This window comes from Cataglyphis hispanica, chromosome 2 (genome assembly GCF_021464435.1).
Source record: "Cataglyphis hispanica isolate Lineage 1 chromosome 2, ULB_Chis1_1.0, whole genome shotgun sequence".
NCBI classification, from domain to species: domain Eukaryota; kingdom Metazoa; phylum Arthropoda; class Insecta; order Hymenoptera; family Formicidae; genus Cataglyphis; species Cataglyphis hispanica.
Window position 1 is genome coordinate 10,971,055 of NC_065955.1, and position 18,314 is coordinate 10,989,368.

The window sequence follows — 18,314 nt, forward strand, 5'->3', positions numbered from 1 at the left end:
CTGTAATCGAAAATATTATATAACCTAAATTAAAATATATATATATATAATTTGAATATTTTGGGACAATTCTTAAATTATACAAATGATTTATTATTTTATTTGATTGCTATTTATAATCTTTATTATTGAATAATACAAGACGACATTACCGTTTGTTCCTTGACTTCGCGCTTGCTATAAAGTTTCACAGATGTCGGCTGTTCCTGCAATTTTTACCTTGCAGAATTTTACGCTTTTATCCTTCGCTTATCTATCAAAATTTATCGAAAAAAATACACAGATTACTTATTCAAAAGTTGTTTAATTTTTTAATATATATATATATATATATATATATATATATATAATTGTTTTTTTTAATATAATGACATTTTTATTACTTGCAATAGTAAAGAAAAAAAGTTGAATTTTACGCTTAGGCACAAGTTAAAGGAAAGATTCATTTTAATCCTAAATGAAATTTAATTTTGGTTTTTTGTTATATTAAGGTCTCCAGATCTCAATTTGATTTGAATATAATAGGTTCTTAAAAGAATATATCTACTACAATGGAAAAGCCATATTAGTCTAACAATAACTTGTAAATTTATTGAAATTATTATTATAATTATTTGATATCAAATTATAAATTTATTATCTTAATAAAATTCGCGGGAATAAAATCGTTTTTTACTGGCGCGTCTTTAAACAATTTTAAAAGTTTAATTGTGGAAATTGTAAAAATACGAATATAATGTATAGATATTGTAATGACTCAGAGGAAGATAAATGTATGACTAATCTTTATCTTAATGATTAATTAATAGCGTTTTATAAAGAGATCTTCGAAGAGAAAAGTCTTTAGATGGCAGCAGTCATCATAAACTTTATTATCGATTAAGATAATTCGCACTATAAATTCACATCAAAAATTTTACAAGAAAGAAAAGATCTAATTACAAGAGAATAATATATATAATGTATTTTATATATTTAAATATATAATTATTATATATTTAAATATTTATATTATATATTTATATATATATATATATAAATATTTTTTTTTAATTTTATTTCTAGTTAATATATTAAAAGACAAGTTTTTTATTATTCCGGGATGCCAAATGTTTTAAAGACGCTCCTGTAATCGATACAAACCTGTTTTCCTATTGTCAAGTCACTCGTTGACAGAACATCGAAGTGTGTTGCAACAAAACATATTGCAGAGTTTGCGAAGTATTTTGCAGAATTATCCTTTAAATAATTCCGTACATAGATACGCATACAAGTTGAATGTTTTTTTGCATCACATTTAATATCTCGTATATAACAAATTAGCTTTAAGTCGATCTTTTTTTTTTTTTTTTTTTATAAACAAGATAGTGGTAAATCGAGATAGTGGATCAAATTAAACTGATCTGCACGCATTTTAAGATTGTTGGTGAAAATGGAAAATTGAATAATGTTTCGGTAAATAGATAACACATCTTTTCTCAGTCTTTTTCATCTCTGCGCGTTCACCACGTTGCAGATCCGCATGCGCGTCCAAACAGCGGCGAGCAGCTACCGACTGCGTCATTCTTAGATACGTTACGTTCGTTTAGCGGGAGAAAAGTTTACGTGTCCATCGCATCACGCAATCGAATTTGCAATTTCGCGAGATTCAACGCGACGTGACACTCGCAGTCGCCATCGATCAGTCGCATCACACAAGTTTGTCTCACGATAACGCGTGATTCCGTGTAAAAGTTGTTTACTGATAATCGGCAGATTCCGATTTGACCGTCATCTTATATATTGACTCTTAAAACATAGCGAGGGAATTACGAAGCTTAATAAAGAAGATTTGGATGCTTGAAAGTTAGGAAGACAAAACTTTGAGAAAATTAAAGCAACAAGTTTTATAAGCAAGTCGTAATAATTAATTGTGAAATCGCAGTATTATTAGAAATTGTGGTACTGCGTTCTGGATAGGAATCCAATAGATAAGAAGAAGAAAAGTTTATTTCAGATAATATTCATGGGCATGTCACTATTTGCCTGTTGCGTCCGTCAGGTGAGTTGATGTTTATTTCTACATTACAATCGTAAGAATATATACGAATTAAAAAAAAAATTAATTAACTCCATTTTTTGTAAATTTCTTAATTTTACAAAGACCAGAGCATATTATTATTAGCATTAATATCATGATTAGTTTATTGTACTAAAATTAAAAAAATTTACAAAGAATGTAATTGATTAGTCCACTTCTTAATATAAAAGACCAATACAATTGTTTATCTGTTTGCTCTATACAGTGAAATTTGACTATAATAGATAAGCGAATTGATTGTATCCAAGTTTAATCGCGCGATCAGCTGATCAATCGCGCATATGTCAAATGCGCGAAATTAGCAGGATTTTGCTTTGCTTAATATTTATCCTTATTCTAATTACTTTAATGTTATATTTAATATTAACGCATCGAAATTATACAAATAGAAATCTTTTTTATTTATCATTTATTTATAATTTATTGTTTTTCTTATTATATGAAATTTTATATAACATTTGTTTGACTAAAATGCAAAGTAGCTGAGAGTTTTTATGTTAAATAATACTATAGTTTATTTTATTTTTTTTTTTTACTTGCTGTTATCATGTGTAGTTTTTTTAATATTGTTGTGTAGTTTTTTTAATATATTTGAAATATATGCTATACATACATAATTTTTAATAATTTCATTTAATAATTTTATTTTACAAGTTTCTTTAGATATATTAATATTTTACGTTACTTGTGACAAATAATAGTTTCATAAAAATTTAAAAAATTTATTTAACTTGACTAGATATTTGAAATTATTGATATTAACTGTTTCATTGCTGTTGACGCCTGTTGGCGCTTAAATAAATTCAGTTATCTGACGATAGTGGCGCCTTTAGGCGCTCGGTATTTTTTATCGGTAATAATTGCACAATGTGATGCCATTCAGCGTTTCGATTGCGGACGAAAAGTTTCGCCGTTCACAGCATTAGTTGCAGTTGAATATTTACCGTCTGCCGCGCATTACATATTAAGATCTTCCACATCGAAAGGGATAATGCAAGTATGATTTTTTTCTTTTAACTTGTTATATATATTTTCAAAATTAATATAAATAAATAACTTTATTATAAAAATTTATATATATTTATGCATAAATGAAATGAATTAAGCTGCAAAAAATGTGGGATGGAAAAGTTTATAATAACGGATCAATGCATTACTCTTTCTTTCTTCTACAAGAGTATAAAGGCTAGGGCAAAATAATAAACAACATCGAAAGTTGTTTCACAATACGAGATAGCCTGAATTTCCTTCGCTCACCCCTATCGTTCAGGTGGCAGAATCGATAAACAGAAAAACGAAGCAAACTGCAGGACCACCGTAGGCGTTAAACAAGTGCGTGCATTTTTTTACATGTGTATATGTGCGTCCGCGTACGTATTCGTATGTGTATGCGCGCCCACGAACAGAGTGAACGTCAAGCCGCTCGCTAGGATGAACAGATACATTTTACGCTACTTAACGGATTTTATGCTCAAGTGTCAAAGGGACCCGGCGTCCTTGCTGTAATTAGGTGGGGGGTTGTATTAATAGAACGACGTTTCACTGTTTTGCAAAATTTTTCTTAGAATCAATTTCGTAGCCTTTGGCTTCGACGTCGATAAAATCGACGCGAAATTATTTAATACCGTTCAAAAGCGAATTACTTATTTCTATTTTTTTTAGCGAAAAGCTTTTAAGTATACGCACCACTGCTTTCTTCACATATCTTATTTTTGCAATCAAAAAATGTTTCTACAACAAACAACGCAACATTTAAGAAATGTAATATACAAATTTTTGAAGAAAGCTTTTTCAAACATTTATTTAATCTTTATATCAAAAAAAATTAAGATTTCTATTCCATGTTGAATTATCCTTAATATCCTCTTTAGTTAGTCCTCTGCAAGTTTCATTTGCGACGTCATCAGTGAATGTTTTTCCACGCGAGAATCAATTCACAAAAGTATTATCTCTTCACAGAATAATCGAGCGGAAGAAGCGCGTCAGCAAATGCTAACGAAGGAGCCGCCGGAATTATCGTGGGAGAACTCGCTGGGTTCACCTGATGGCGTGCCCTTCGACGATGATACGAAGGAATTGCTGAAAAAGTGTCTCGATGTCTGCGTACCACCACCTACTAGTCTGGCGGAACTAATTAAGCGAAGCGATGCATTTCCCGTAAAGTTTCCAATTAGCACTATGAGATGTGCTTCCCTGAGGGACAGGGGAATCGGCGCTGATATCATTGAGGTTTGTGTAAATGTAACAAATTAAAGTTGATCGAGCATATGTCGATGATATACGTTCATATGAGATCACGGTTTAATTTAGATGATCGATCATATGAGTTAGAGTGACAGACTCTTGATTAACTCTTTCATAACTGTTGGCGCCTATAGGCGCTTTAAAAATTTGCTTGCAATGTGCTGTTGGAGCCTATTAGCACCTAAATTAAATTCAGTTATCTGACATTAGTGGTGCCTTTAGGCGCTCGGTAATTTTTATCGGCAATAATTGCATAATGTAATGTCATTCAATGTTTCAATTCAAACAAAAAGTCCATGGTTTATTGCACTTGAATATTTACTGTCTGCCATGCGTGGTACTTATTAAGATCTGTTGCGGCGAAAGGGTTAAATATTCGTTAAATAGATATTGCATAAAAATTTAGTAGAAAACACTTTATTTTAGTTGATTTTGAAAATTATTAGTCTGCTTAAAAAAATCACAATTCCATAAGTTTAAATCTGAGCTCCTTTCTTATTTTTTATGACGTACAATAATTTCGATTGATGTCAATGTAATAGAAAATTTTTGATTTTGTTTTTTATTTAGTTAAATGCGAATTCGACATATCCGCTGATACACGAGGCGATGTTGCCCTTGATTGCTGGATGGTTGAAACACAAACGGTTATACGGTAGCTCTGTTGAGAAAGCCTTGTACAAAGATATGGGTCTCATCCAATTCATTCACCGCCTGCTAGAGAAAAGAGCTGTCTACTTTTACGGTTCCAACGATCGATGGAAATTAATCGACAACAAGAGTGGCATTGACGGATGGGAGAGTGTTGGTACGAGTAATGAGAAGGAACCATTGGTAAGTACATGAATTTTTTTTAAACAAGTATAAAAATACTTTATAAAGTAGCTTTATTATATAATATTATTTAAATTAATTAAATAAATAACAGTAATTTAAGAATAATAATAATAAAATAACTGAACTGTTTCTCTCAGTTTTATTTTTATAAAATAATATTTTAAATAAAAATTCTCATCTCTCTGTTTTTTTTTTTTTTTGCACTTTATTACAGGCTATTGAATTTCCTCTTTAGATCGATATAATGTTACATATGTTTACCAATATTGAAAATTTATAAGATATTTAAAAACACAACGTGTAAAAAGTTATTTCTTATAATACATCTACCATTTTTTATTCTTTTGATATTATGATGGTTCCTTTATAATTGTCTTTAAAATTTGACAAATAGGTCCTAACAAAATGCTTGAGCTACGATGAGATAAAATTGTCGGCGATGATGGTGGTATCATCTCACACGGAGTTCATAAACGACGGCGCACGAAAGAATAGAGGCATTGTGAGCAGTGACCCAGACGCAGTCCAACCTCGTGGAGTTATTATGGGTGTCGTAGGCACAAGGTTTTATGCATTTATTTAACCTTGCCTTCTGCAGGAATATTTTTATACGCGTAACACTGTGACGTTCCTGTCGTGTCTGCAGACATGCATGTTCTATTTTTATTTTCCTTCGCGCGTGCGATTATTTATACCTGCAAAAATTTTTGCAATGACTATTGAAATTGTCATGAAAATATTAATAATTTTTAACAATATATTTTTATCTTTTTTTTCTTTCTATTTTTCTGTATGCATTTTTCTGTACTTATATTATTTTCTGCAAAAATTCTATAAAGAGAATTCATCAAAAATTTATTACAGTATCTTACTAATAAATTTATAATTATGTCATTTTGTCTATCACATAGATTTGAAAGGCCCCGATTCATGGAGTATCAGGATATTCTTATCACGCCATTGCAAAACAGTATAGATAACGGGTAAGCAACAACCTTACGCAATAATAATTATGTTGCGTTACAGGATATATTTTTTAGCGGCATTTATTTGAATATAAATTGATTTGTATTGTGACATTAAATATAACGTCAGATATCTTGATATTTTGCTTAATCTTTGCTATTAATTGTAATAAAGATATAAGATTCAGCATTTCAAAATCTTTGGCACGCTATATTAACTGAAAGCTTGAGGGATGATAGTTAAAGTTAATACATCGTTATAATATATAAGTGTTTTTGTACATGCGAAGTTTCTTTTCTTATATAGTACAAACGAAATTCTCTTGAAAGAATCAATCTGATAGGTATGGACCCGGGATAGACGGCACTTCCGAAGAGAAACGCGGGATGCGTGTTTTATGGGCAAAGTTTTACGGCGCAGATTATCATCCGCTCTATGAGGAAACTATGAAACGCGTTAAATCGAAAGATAACAGACGTTACCTGTCATTAACTAGCCAGACTATCTTCGATATCGAGAATTACATGAAGAGGACCCTGCTTTCCGTAGAAATAATATTGCTCGAAGCGAACATTCGCGCCGAAAAGCAAAACACGACCGCTTTCTTGCACGTGGTCGGTTTTGGTCTTGGTTAGTGCAATAATAATTTTGTTATTACAATGACTATATACAGGATGGATTCAAACATTCCCGCCACGTTCCATTTCCAACTTTGAGACTTTACAAGAAATTTAATTCTAAACAAAAGTTTTTTATGAAAGATAATTTAAGTCTCTACAACTTTTATTTCAGTATTTATTGCTAAAAAACGCATACTTTCTCTGATATTTGTAAAAATATAAAATCATGATTTTAGAGATTTCTGGCTGCTAACTTTTTCGATCCATGTTTATCGGAAACTTTTTGTTCAGAATTAAATTTTCTATAAAATCTCAAAGTTTCATCGGAACGTTTGGACTCATCCTATAAGATTGAATTTTTATATTAATTATTTATTGAAAGCTGTTTTATATCTTTCTCTTCTATTGATTAATTAAATGATGATTTGTAGGTGTCTGGCAAATAATTCAGGATCAACAGATATATTTCCTGAAAACATTTGAGATCGCCATTAGAAAGATGAACAAGAAGCTTAAGTACGTTTCTGACATTATGTTCTCTTACTTCAGGCAGCAGAAATGCGGTGACGCAGGAAACGGCGATTATCTGGGCAGTTAGTAAATAATAAATATTCACAAACATCTTTCCTCTTCTCTTAATAATAAAATTTTCAGATATAAAAATTCATTTCGCCATGAGAGAACCACACAGCAGATTATTTCGAGCCACCGATGCGAATAAATTACTCGTTGTCACTTATGCCTGGGATGGAAACGCGTTGCCAGGTATTTAAGCATTCTGATTATTTTATTTAATTTTTAGCTTATTTATTATCAATTTGATATTAATTTTAATACTGTATTTAATAAGGCACTTGTATTCTTCCCGCAGGAAATGAATTTTGGAATGGTTATCTAGAGTCCAGCGGCGATCCAGCAGCGGCGTGCAGCAGCCAAGTAACCGAGCTGCATAATTCCAGAATCAATCCACGCGCGTGCGGTGCCAGTTTGCACGTCGCATCTGCGGCACACGGAATTCTGCACATATCGGATTACGCAAAGCTTCATCTTACTTAGGTAATACCTGATACGTGCCTCTTTATCATCGCCGATCTTCTTTGCTGGATAAAGTACTATTTTGTGATCATAATCACGTGTGTGAAATGATAAATGATAAATGATGATACCTTCATGCCTTTGCATTATCAAAAAATTGCGAAAAATATTATTCCTTTATCCTTCAATTTTTTAATAAAATCAGAATAATAATTGATGGTATATTGCATGTATTCATCAGAGAATATTTTATATCGAAAAAATTGAATTAACAAGTAATTGTTAGGAGAGTCTATTAAATGATTTATTCCTTCTTTTCCCACTTCCTATCCTTTTATGTAATAAAAATAATCTTTTTACTAGAACGAGAAGATATTTGAAAATTGTCGATAAATCAATAACAAATTTATTCATATAAGAAAAATCTTTATATCAATGAAATGCGCATAATTTAAACTCGGCAACTTACAAAAAAAAAACAATAAAATAATAAACATAATATATCATGATATTTTCAGTACTCACATTCATAAACATTTAAAAAAAGATCCATTATTAAATGCATATACATTTTGTTTTTTTTTTGATTGTATAATGATAATGGATTCAGAGTCGAGTTCCATACAAATTCCATAATATTATTTTTTTATTTATTTTTTCTTTCCGAGATAAAGTAACATTTCATAAATTTAAAATTAACACAACATATATTGTCGTTTAATTCTGCTTCGTGTATAAAAATACTTCATTCCAAAACGTACTATTCTTTCCATACATTCGGTTAAACTTTAGGAAAGGGCCAGCCCGGCGAACAACGGGCAACGAAGACCGTCTCGATCACCGCGCAGCCAACGTAGCCGCAGTGCGGATGTAGATTGCTTGAAAAAATACACCGAACGTCGTGTGGAGGATCGCCGACACACGGAGATTACCGACACTAGTAAATTGGACACGTCGAGATGGATGCCGTTGCCGAGATACGTACCGCGAGGACAGCAATCGCCGGGCGCCATCAAAAGATCGTCAAGGGACGAGCGGCAGGAGAGCATCGACGAAATGGCGGTGATGACTACGTCAGCCGAGAATCGATCCTCCAGGATCGATCCCGAGATTGTTGGTCGATCTCAACCCGCCACTCTTAGAAGTTATAGCACTGACGTTACTGCCACGAGGGGAATGGAAAAAAGCATTGTCGAGCAGCGAAGACACACAGACTGCAGCGATCCACGAGTCATCGCCACGAGGTTGACTGCGCACATTTTCCACGTCCGAAAGCGAGAAATGCCATAATCGGGATTGTAGTTGAGATTCGTAGGCGCGATTGATAGTCGTTATGGAGCCTCCAACGGGTAATGGCGTCTAGTTTTGGTCAGATGTTGTTACTCTGCTGTCTTCCGTGTTTGTCTTTTTTCTGTCTGTACGATTTTGTGTGCGCAATTTTTGGAATAGCTTTGGCAATTTTGTTGATGAAAATTCACGTTGATCGACGGATCATACCAAACGGTACAACGTGAAAACATAGTGGTGCCTGGTTTGTTCCATCGACCGGAACTAGTCGCTAATATTTTTTCACGTTGTGACGCTCCTCGTACATGTTTATAATTTGCCGCAATTTTAGAAAGATTTATGAAAGATTTATGAATTAACTAACGATAACTTTCCATTGTACAGAATACTCAAATTGTTCAACTGTTTCAATGTTTAATTGTCCTTCCTTATCTTTCTTGTTTTTTTCACGAAGAATAATTATTTCCATCGAATTATGTGGAAAACAATTTTGTGATTAAAAAATCCCTACAAATGTGCATGAATAATTGATATTGACGTTATATGATTCTGTGATGATGTCTTTTCTCGCAAATTCTAATTTAATAATTAATTATAATTAAACGTTCTTTTATACAAGTAAAGTAAATTATTCCGAAAATGGCAGTTGTTAATCATAAATAATATCAGTCTTTATCTGTCAAGATTTTTTCTTTATATGTGTATTTGTGTATATATGCAGATAAAATAGCAAATACATGTGATTTTGAAACAAACATTCAATCTCGAACATCTGATCTTCTTTAGGTGGATACCACAAGTTAATGGTGCAAAGTTTCGTCGAGAATCGTCTCCTCTTGCAAGAGATGGCTGTGAGATTACACAGAGCGCCGCTACCCGGTGGATAACCTTTGCCAAAAGTCCATCGCCTAGTCCCATACCAAGAATAAATTCCGAGAGAAAAGGTTCTATGGAGCACAACAAAAAGGAGGAAGAGCCGCGAAAGGATTCGAATGCCTCTAATTGTAAGTGGCAACCCTCTAGAAAATTTTCACCAGCGAAGAACGAGAAAGCACATTTACAAAGACAAGGTAAGCGATGCACTTAATGATTTTAATACACGTCTGATTCATGCTGCGATATTTAATTGTAGACGAATTGGATATTGGCAGAAATCGTTCTTCGAGTTTTATCGATACTAATGAAGGAGCGAACAAACTTAGCCAACGTATGCGAGATTTGTATGATTTCAAAACGGAGAACGAGTGGCCGAAAAGAGCAGGAAGCTCCCAACAAGAGAACACTTGGATCAGTATAAGTAGCAGCGAAGATGAGAGAGGAAATTATCGGCCAATTCGCAGAAATAGTCAAGATTTGGAATTTAACGATAGAATCGATATATTCAAGGTATACGGATTAAGATTTAAAAACGTATGCAGCTTTCAGGAGTCAACATATATTTTACTTTTGTTTTGTACTTTTCTTAGACTAAGGTTCAGCACGAGGAGGACAGACGAAGGCCAAAGCGCAATATCCATAACACTAGCGAAGTGTTTATGAATGAACAGGAGGATGAGCGTCTACGAAGGTTCAACGATAGGCTGCGATACAGTGAGGATCATGGTACAGAGCGAGCTCGGGGTCGCGAGCGGCGCACATATTCGGACGATTACGACGAGAAAGCTCGGCGTGCATCCCGGCAACCAGAATCACCGACGATCAGACGGGATCGACCAGAATCGCCGACAATTAGACGGAATCGACCAGAAGCACCGATCAAGAGACCATTAGCGAACATGGAGAACAAACGGAATTCAGACGTGAGTGCGAGATCACGCGACTCGCGAGTCAGCTACGTGGAGGTGGACTTCCCAAAGAGGGATTCGCGTACCAGCGATGCCAGTTACGCCAGCGTGAACCTAGGTAAGCGAGGCAGTGTCGAGTGCAAGAGCACACGGAAGATTTATGAAATGCCGCCGAGAAGAGCCTTCAGCCAAACCGACGAGCGACGACCATCTACTCCAGTACCGCCGATCGAGTTTAATGACGAGCGATACGTTCCAAAGAAATTGTCATCGGAATCTCCGAAGAGAGACAGCACTAGATACAAAGTATATCTGACGTAGGAAATACCTGCGAGAGCGGGCGTTTTACGAGACGAACGCCGCTTTCGCAGAATTTTAGATTAAAATTTATCGACGATCAAGTATGGAAGTATAAGTACATAACTCTTGATGTAGATGGAAAAACAGCTGTGCGACGAGAAGGATTTCCCAACAAGATTTGTAAGTGTACAAAAAATTCCTTACGCGGCGATATTCCAAGGTCAATATCTCTATGTTGGACATGTCCGTCTTTTTTTAACGTATGAAGGCGAGAAAAGATTGAAAAGTTAGAATACTTACGAAGGTGAATATAAATATAAGCAATTTTATCTCGAAGGATATAATGGAATCCGTTGTCTGTGGATAACTGTTAAACGTTAAACTGTCGTTTACTGTGTTCATCGTATAATAATACGATATATAAACGGATATATGTACGAAACCCGATATATTCTGTTATAGAACTCTACAATAATATAATACTTACGATCGGAGACGCGGAAGCCTGATAAAAATGTATTTGTAACAAATTTACAACGGTTTACTACGTAACCAAAAGTTTCCTATTCGTGTTTTTCATGTCATTGTTCAAAGCATAACTGCGATATAATAATTAACACAAACGGTGTAATGCAAAATACATAATAAAATATTCTTTGAGGATGTCCTCCCCTCTTTTTCTTGCCATTGTTTTTCTACAAGATGTCTTAAAATTATCTTATTTTTTTTTAATGGATTGTTTTTTCAGCAAATAATTTTTTTAACAAAAATGTATTTTATTAAGTATCTATTGATGTTACAGTTTTCAATAATCAAAATATTTAAGAAGTTAGAAACATTTTATAGTTTAAAGTTCAACACAACGGGATGACATTCAACAAGATATTATAACATTTTTAGAAAAATATTCTTTTTATAGCAAGATAGAATTTTTATTAAATTAATGTAGAATTATATATACATATATAACGTAAAAATGTTTAATGCGCAAATTGAAAAATATATTTAAAATTTTACTAATTGAGGATAAGATTTTTTTATATGCGCACATTAATAAAAAAATCTCTTCATTTCAAGAAGTCATTTGATATTGTATCGTACTAATTATTGTCAAATACAGCAAGAAAAAAATATTTACACAATGTACGTATGCTTAAAGTAAATCGATCATTTCTCGAATAGGTATCTCTCATCAATTATTCATTTGCGATCCGCGCTACACAAATCACCGCGAAATCCTGAACTGGATTCCTTAACGAAGGCGACTTTGACTCTCTTTCTAATCGGTATACTATGAGCAGGCGGCGGCGGCACTCTACAATCCCTCGAAGCCTGTTCCTCCTCATCTCGCTCAATCTTGAATCTCTTCTGAGCACAATTTGATCCGCTGGATCCTATCCCGTTTGTGACTGATGTGTGACTTGTCAAAGACGAGGAGGATCCATTAGAAATCACATTAGTGTTCGATGAAATCTGTGGTGATTTTGGGAAATTCGATGACCGTCCGCCCGATGGAGAACGTATAAGATTTCCATTGTTGTTGCTGTTACAAATGTTGCAGACATTATAACGTTATTAGATTATTATAAGCAATAGTATATCACATATATGAAATATTTATAATGAATAAATATGCTTTTCTATTCATTTAAAAAATACAAAAAGCGATTCAATGATTTTCAAAGAGAACTCAGAGAAATTTACAGCTTTATAAAATCAAAAATTTATCGATTTTTTCTAATTTTTTTATTTTTTTTATAGGGAACTAAACTAATGTGGCACGTAATTCACCTGTGAAAATTGCCTTGGGTAACGATGACGGAAGGCGTGACACAGCGCTTTCCGGTGGGAATAGTTACGTTTAGTCCGGTCGGCGCGATCATCAGCAAATTGCTGCCGTTCTTGTCGCACGCGTTATGCCTCTGCGCGGAATAATTAATCCGGAAGACGTGAGAATTTTCTGACACATTCTGTTTTTCTTGTTTCAGAAACGCTACAGCTGACTTCGCATGATACGTAATGGGGTTTTGGTTGTTCAGATGCGACTCACATTTGATGCGCACGTCGTGTTGCTGCATCCCATTACGATCTTGACCCTTTTGCCACTCGAGAACATTGCTTAACAATCTTATGTATCTAAACAAGATGTGTAATCATTTCAAGTTCGAATAACAGGTAATCAAAATTTTTCCTTTAATTTCTCTTATTATAAAATGTATTGTACTAAATTCTATATATTGTATACTATACATTTCTGTTAAGTTTTCTATCAATATTCGAAAATATATATCCATAAATCATTATATTTTTTAATTTTTTAGTCTTTAAAACAATAAAAAATGCTTTTGTTTCTCGAAATTGTTCAAAAAATATGAATAAAAATGTATGGATATTAAAATATATTTGTTTATATTTAAAATTAAAATATTCATTTCTGTAACTAAAAGTTACCTGATCGCCATCCTTAATATCTCATTCTTCGACAGTTTCTTGTCCGGCGGATGTGTCGGCACCAATTTGCGAAGCTCGGCGAAGGCGCCGCTCACATTTTGCTGTCTCCATCGTTCACGACTGTTGGTGAATAATTTTCTGACTCCTAAGTTACCTACACGAGGTGTAGGCGATCCTAAATGACCACTTCCGGAAGACGAAATACCATCTAGCTATAAGATTATTATAAATTTCATTAAGGAATCTTTCTAGTTTGACGCTCTGAAAATAAGGCGATTTTTTTGGATTTTTTTTAAAGAAAAGTATAAAACATATCAATTCTAAACGTTAATTCTAAACATATTAATTCTAAAAGTTTAGAATTAATATGTTTTACTTTTCTTTAAAAAAATTCCTAAAAATTACCTTGTTTTCAGAGCGTCAAACTAGGAAAATCCCGTAAACTACCGTCAATTCAACAATTATAATTTCGATATTCTAGATTTGAGGAAATCACAGTACAATTTATTATATTTTACATAATATGGAAACTTCGACATTTTGTAATTTGACAGGAATAGATTTTCAATCTTACTCACGGAACTAGAACGATCCCGGCGTCTTTTACTTTGATCTTCCTCGTCATCGGTGTCGTGGGAATAGAACTCGTCGGAGAGTGTTGCCTCCTCTTCGGTGTCCCTCGATGTACCCGGAGAATCACCGGCCTCTTCCGGAAGCTCTCCCTCGCCAGACAATAATGATCCTGCTGGGGAATCATTTTCAGCGTCTGCGACTCCTATACCGCAACCGCTGTACGTTAACATTGGCTGCAAGGATTGATAAGTATGGAATAAACACGACAAAATATCAATCAAAATGTAATCTTACAAAGATTATTGTTTTATGTGTCCACAGCTTCAAAATTTATTATATATATATATATATATATATATAAATTTTATAAGCTTACTTTGAAAACTAATCTATTACTGAGTAGAGATAACTATTATTAAAAAAATCTCTACAGTAACAAGTGTAAGGGCAAAACAAAACGGATTAAGAAAATGTAAACAGGCATTAGGCGAATGAAGGACGTGACTAAGTAATCAAACAGTCCTTCACCATGGCAAGACGAATAAATCTATCAATAGTAAACACGCATTTGAAAGTTAACAGCCTTTTTTGATTTCTATCGACACCCGTTTTATACAAGAATAATACTTAAAACAAGCTTGTTAGATGAATGTCATCGACAATCTTGGATATAATTAGTCTACAGCTAGCGCCAACAGGAAGTTGATATCGCTCTTTTTAACTGTCCCTGACATTCAACAGATATATGTGCCATTCGATTTATCTTTATGTCGAAATTAGTCATATATGCACTTGATGTTCATATATCATATATCATCACATTTATATGAAGAAAGAAATATTTCCGTTTATATGTCTCTCTCTGTTTAATAATTTTATATACTAGCAGAGACTTTTTATTTCCAAATTACTCTTTATCAAATCTTTCTGCGATGTAAATGATTGATTCCTTATCAGTGTAAAAAGGTTGTAAGTTTAGAAGAGACGCTATTTGTCATTTCATGAATTATCAATTAATTTTTGTTCAATTAAGAAAGTCGATAAATTGCGTGATGACAATGCGCTATGTAATTAAAGAAGAATATTATTCGTTTTATGTTCGTGATAAGTAGCACGATATGATGCACGGTCGTTTTTTTTTTTATAATATTGAATTTTTGAAAAATGCTTGGTATATAATAACAAAACAGTTCAACAAAAAAATTTTGTCTTATAATTATTGTATCTTAATTAAGCGCAGTATTTTCTAAACTTTCTACGATGAACAATTTATTCCAGACGCATATTTTCGCAAACACTCGTGCACAATCAGCTTGAAATCCATACAAGGATTGTAGAAAAAAAAAGATTTGTAGAACACACACGATTTCAAGCAATCACAGATAATCATTACACGCACACCCGAAACAATTAATACTCACCATGTTATACACAAGAAAAATGTCGATAGTACGTGAAATTAAATAACACAGATCGACTTGGAGAACGAAATCTCTAGCTCACATCGCGATCGTGATAGAGAGTAACACCGATGTCGAAAGAGACGATTTGACTAGAGACGAGTCCAGGGTAACTCCGGGTAAATAAATTTCACGAGGGCGGAGCGCAGGCTTATGGGTGGAGCTCGTATCAGGTCCGTCCCATCCGTGCTCCATCCAGCATCCCTGTATCGACGTTCTCCACGCGGATCATATCTTCATATCCAGTGAAAACGCAAAATCCATACTTTATTCGTGCATTGATCCTCAATTTGTGTAATGTTCTTGTTTGAAACATTTTACGATGTAGACATTGCAGCCAGTGATAAGAAGTGTCACTTTCACTTTTCATATTTTTACGTAATTTATGATGTCAATTGTTTGTTAAAAAATTATTGCTATTAATTATTAAACTTTAATTTCTATTATTTTTCTATGTTAATTTTGAAAATTTCTGATATTGAATGAAATAGCAATGAAAAAAATGCATCTTAATATTTTAGTTTCATGTTTAGTATAAACTATAAACTATCGGCATTTAAGAGATTGTCAAGCAAGAAAGTTTGGAAAGAAAATATTTTATGTCTACAAAATTTATTTTACAAGCGATATTTATAATGAATTAATTGACGATATAGAAAAAGTTACCCACCATAGGATCAGACACGTGTTTGGTAATCGAGGGTATTGCACGTGTCCTTTATATCTTCTTTCATATTGCTTTTTATTCCGAGATTAAGGTGCCAAATTTATTGTATTGGAAGGGTTTGGCATTAAATAATTTAAATTTAAAATTATCTAGCATCGTACATATAATGTTCCTTCCTACATTCTTTAAATAATTTGTTACATATAATAAAATGTACATATTTTTATTGTGCGTTGAAATTTTTTTTATATATTGTATGTGCTTAATCGTTTCTTATTAATATTTTTAAATTTGATTAGAAACACTTGTTGCAATTTCTATAGATTTGTGGAGTAGCAAAAATACTATTACTAAATTGCACAAATTTGCGTATTTCAGCTTTTAATAAATATGGAATAATGGAGACAGCTGCAAGACGTTGCTTGTTATCTTTCAACGCACGTGCATCTATGTATGCAAAAAGAACGAATCTGTCTCCACCCTCTTCCTGCTTCGGCTCACATTGCCATGTGTTTCGAAGATGCTTCCTGCATCGCATAAAGAATGATGCGTGTCAAGTCTCGCGGTCTATCTTATCATTCTTGTCGTCCAACTATTGTCGTCGCGAGCAGAGCAACCTTTTTTTACTCGCGATAAGACGATGAGTAACTTTTAGGAAAACGATAACCATGTTTTGTCGACAAAAGTCGATGATATTGTTTCAAATTATTCAATTTCTCTCTCTCTCTCTCTCTCTCTCTCTTCTTTTTTAATTTTTTTATTATATTTTATATATATATATATATATATATATATATATATATATATATATATAATTCTTCGTGTATTTGATTCTTGAGACACTTTAATAATTATAATAATTAATTATATTATTATAATTACATTAATTATAATAATTATAATAATTAACATTTTAATAATTAATTTAATAATAATTCTATCACGATTGTCAATTATTATTTTTAAATAATGCTATGAACATAGTATAGCGAAAATATATCACAGTTTATGAATACTTGTTCATCTTATCAATTTTCTTCAAATTATCTTTTAGAATACAATTTTCTTGATTTTTTTACAGTCCAAAAAAATTGAGATACTAGAATATAATAATCAGAAAAAATTTGCATTTCAGGAATCTAAAATTTTTATATTTTCTATTGATTTTCTACAAATAATTGTGTCACATATTGCACTTATTTAAGATCAGGCCAGGTCCCACGCAGATTGGCTCGTAATAGCGCTCGAATGAGCATCAAGAATGATACGATCATCTAATCGGACTTCAACGATGACACCCCGGCGCATCCTGCTGGAAAATCTGTAGCACCCTCCCGAGGTGTCACAATAAAACAAGCCGGTGGCCACTTGACGACAGGGGGTAGTCGCTCTCTCACCCTTAATGTATACTAAGCAGGGCTCACGTTTTTTATGCTCCTCGAATCACGGAGATCTGGCTAATCGAAAGTTGATTGTTTGGGAAAAGTTTTTCACGAATGCATCATCTATCATTTCTTTCAAATACTAATTTTTTTCTATTTAAGAGAAATAATTAATTGTAAAATAATTAATTGTATATATTTTTTTAGAAATTGTTTAACCCATTTCTTATTGTAGCTATTATTTATAGTTGAATATGTGCAAACGCAATAATATTCCTCCCCATTTTATTGGAGAATTTTTTTCTAAAATTTTTTTTTATTAATACATTTTTTTATTATATATTTTACTAGAATTAATTTAATTGTAATATTGTTTTATCTTTATGTAATATACGTATATTATGAAATATTATTATTATTTTATAGGTGATATTATTTCAGATATTTTAAAAACTTGAAAAATAGCCAATTCCATTACGAGAATCGATAAAAAGGCACCCCGGGTGCCCCATCAAATTTAATAGGGGATATTTTGTAGCGGTTTCCCACAGGCTTGGCAACTCGCGACCCAATTTGCGCGTGTCAATGAATAAGGATAAGGTATTAATATTACCACGCGGGATTGACT

General features: G+C 32.9%; 3 protein-coding genes across 9 annotated transcripts in view; 2 read left to right on the forward strand and 1 right to left on the reverse strand.

Moving 5' to 3' along the window:
* LOC126858723 (uncharacterized) overlaps positions 1-8,718 on the forward strand; it is a 60,640-nt gene extending 51,922 nt beyond the window's left edge. Inside the window, exons 1-11 of one of the 6 annotated variants that reach the window (XM_050609204.1) lie at positions 1,563-2,041; positions 2,964-3,077; positions 4,040-4,309; positions 4,895-5,158; positions 5,556-5,725; positions 6,073-6,144; positions 6,471-6,757; positions 7,179-7,340; positions 7,402-7,512; positions 7,619-7,803; positions 8,575-8,718. In XM_050609204.1, the coding sequence (XP_050465161.1) occupies positions 2,006-2,041; positions 2,964-3,077; positions 4,040-4,309; positions 4,895-5,158; positions 5,556-5,725; positions 6,073-6,144; positions 6,471-6,757; positions 7,179-7,340; positions 7,402-7,512; positions 7,619-7,803 (1,671 nt within the window). In that variant the 5' untranslated portion in view covers positions 1,563-2,005 and the 3' untranslated portion in view covers positions 8,575-8,718. Of the gene's footprint in view, positions 1-1,562; positions 2,042-2,926; positions 3,078-3,256; positions 3,413-3,462; positions 3,591-4,039; positions 4,310-4,894; positions 5,159-5,555; positions 5,726-6,072; positions 6,145-6,470; positions 6,758-7,178; positions 7,341-7,401; positions 7,513-7,618; positions 7,913-8,574 lie in introns of those variants that run through there. The other 5 variants (XM_050609203.1, XM_050609208.1, XM_050609205.1 and 2 more) reach the window with 5 other exon arrangements.
* On the forward strand, positions 8,288-11,820 carry LOC126857055 (uncharacterized). The gene is made up of 5 exons (XM_050606145.1): positions 8,288-8,299; positions 8,575-9,026; positions 9,856-10,139; positions 10,202-10,455; positions 10,536-11,820. The coding sequence occupies exons 1-5, from the start codon at positions 8,288-8,290 to the stop codon at positions 11,172-11,174; spliced, it is 1,641 nt and encodes a 546-aa protein (XP_050462102.1). The 3' UTR covers positions 11,175-11,820.
* Positions 11,821-12,209: 389 nt separating this feature from the next.
* On the reverse strand, positions 12,210-15,767 carry LOC126858725 (uncharacterized). 2 transcript variants are annotated; one of them, XM_050609211.1, is made up of 5 exons: positions 15,599-15,767; positions 14,183-14,410; positions 13,605-13,816; positions 12,945-13,289; positions 12,210-12,696 (listed from the first exon to the last, which is right to left on the reverse strand). In XM_050609211.1, the coding sequence occupies exons 1-5, from the start codon at positions 15,599-15,601 to the stop codon at positions 12,354-12,356; spliced, it is 1,131 nt and encodes a 376-aa protein (XP_050465168.1). In that variant the 5' UTR covers positions 15,602-15,767; the 3' UTR covers positions 12,210-12,353. The 2 variants fall into 2 exon arrangements, with proteins under 2 accessions (XP_050465168.1, XP_050465169.1); XM_050609212.1 differs by lacking the exon at positions 15,599-15,767 and adding an exon at positions 14,554-14,663.
* Positions 15,768-18,314: the final 2,547 nt, after the last annotated feature.

Coding starts and splice junctions, on each gene's coding strand:
- LOC126857055 (XM_050606145.1), top strand. Junction 10,140..10,201: donor AGCACATTTACAAAGACAAG/GTAAGCGATGCA, acceptor ATTTAATTGTAG/ACGAATTGGATATTGGCAGA. Junction 10,456..10,535: donor ATAGAATCGATATATTCAAG/GTATACGGATTA, acceptor TACTTTTCTTAG/ACTAAGGTTCAGCACGAGGA.
- LOC126858725 (XM_050609211.1), bottom strand. Junction 13,817..14,182: donor GCCGGGATCGTTCTAGTTCC/GTGAGTAAGATT, acceptor ATAATCTTATAG/CTAGATGGTATTTCGTCTTC. Junction 12,697..12,944: donor ACCCAAGGCAATTTTCACAG/GTGAATTACGTG, acceptor CATTTGTAACAG/CAACAACAATGGAAATCTTA.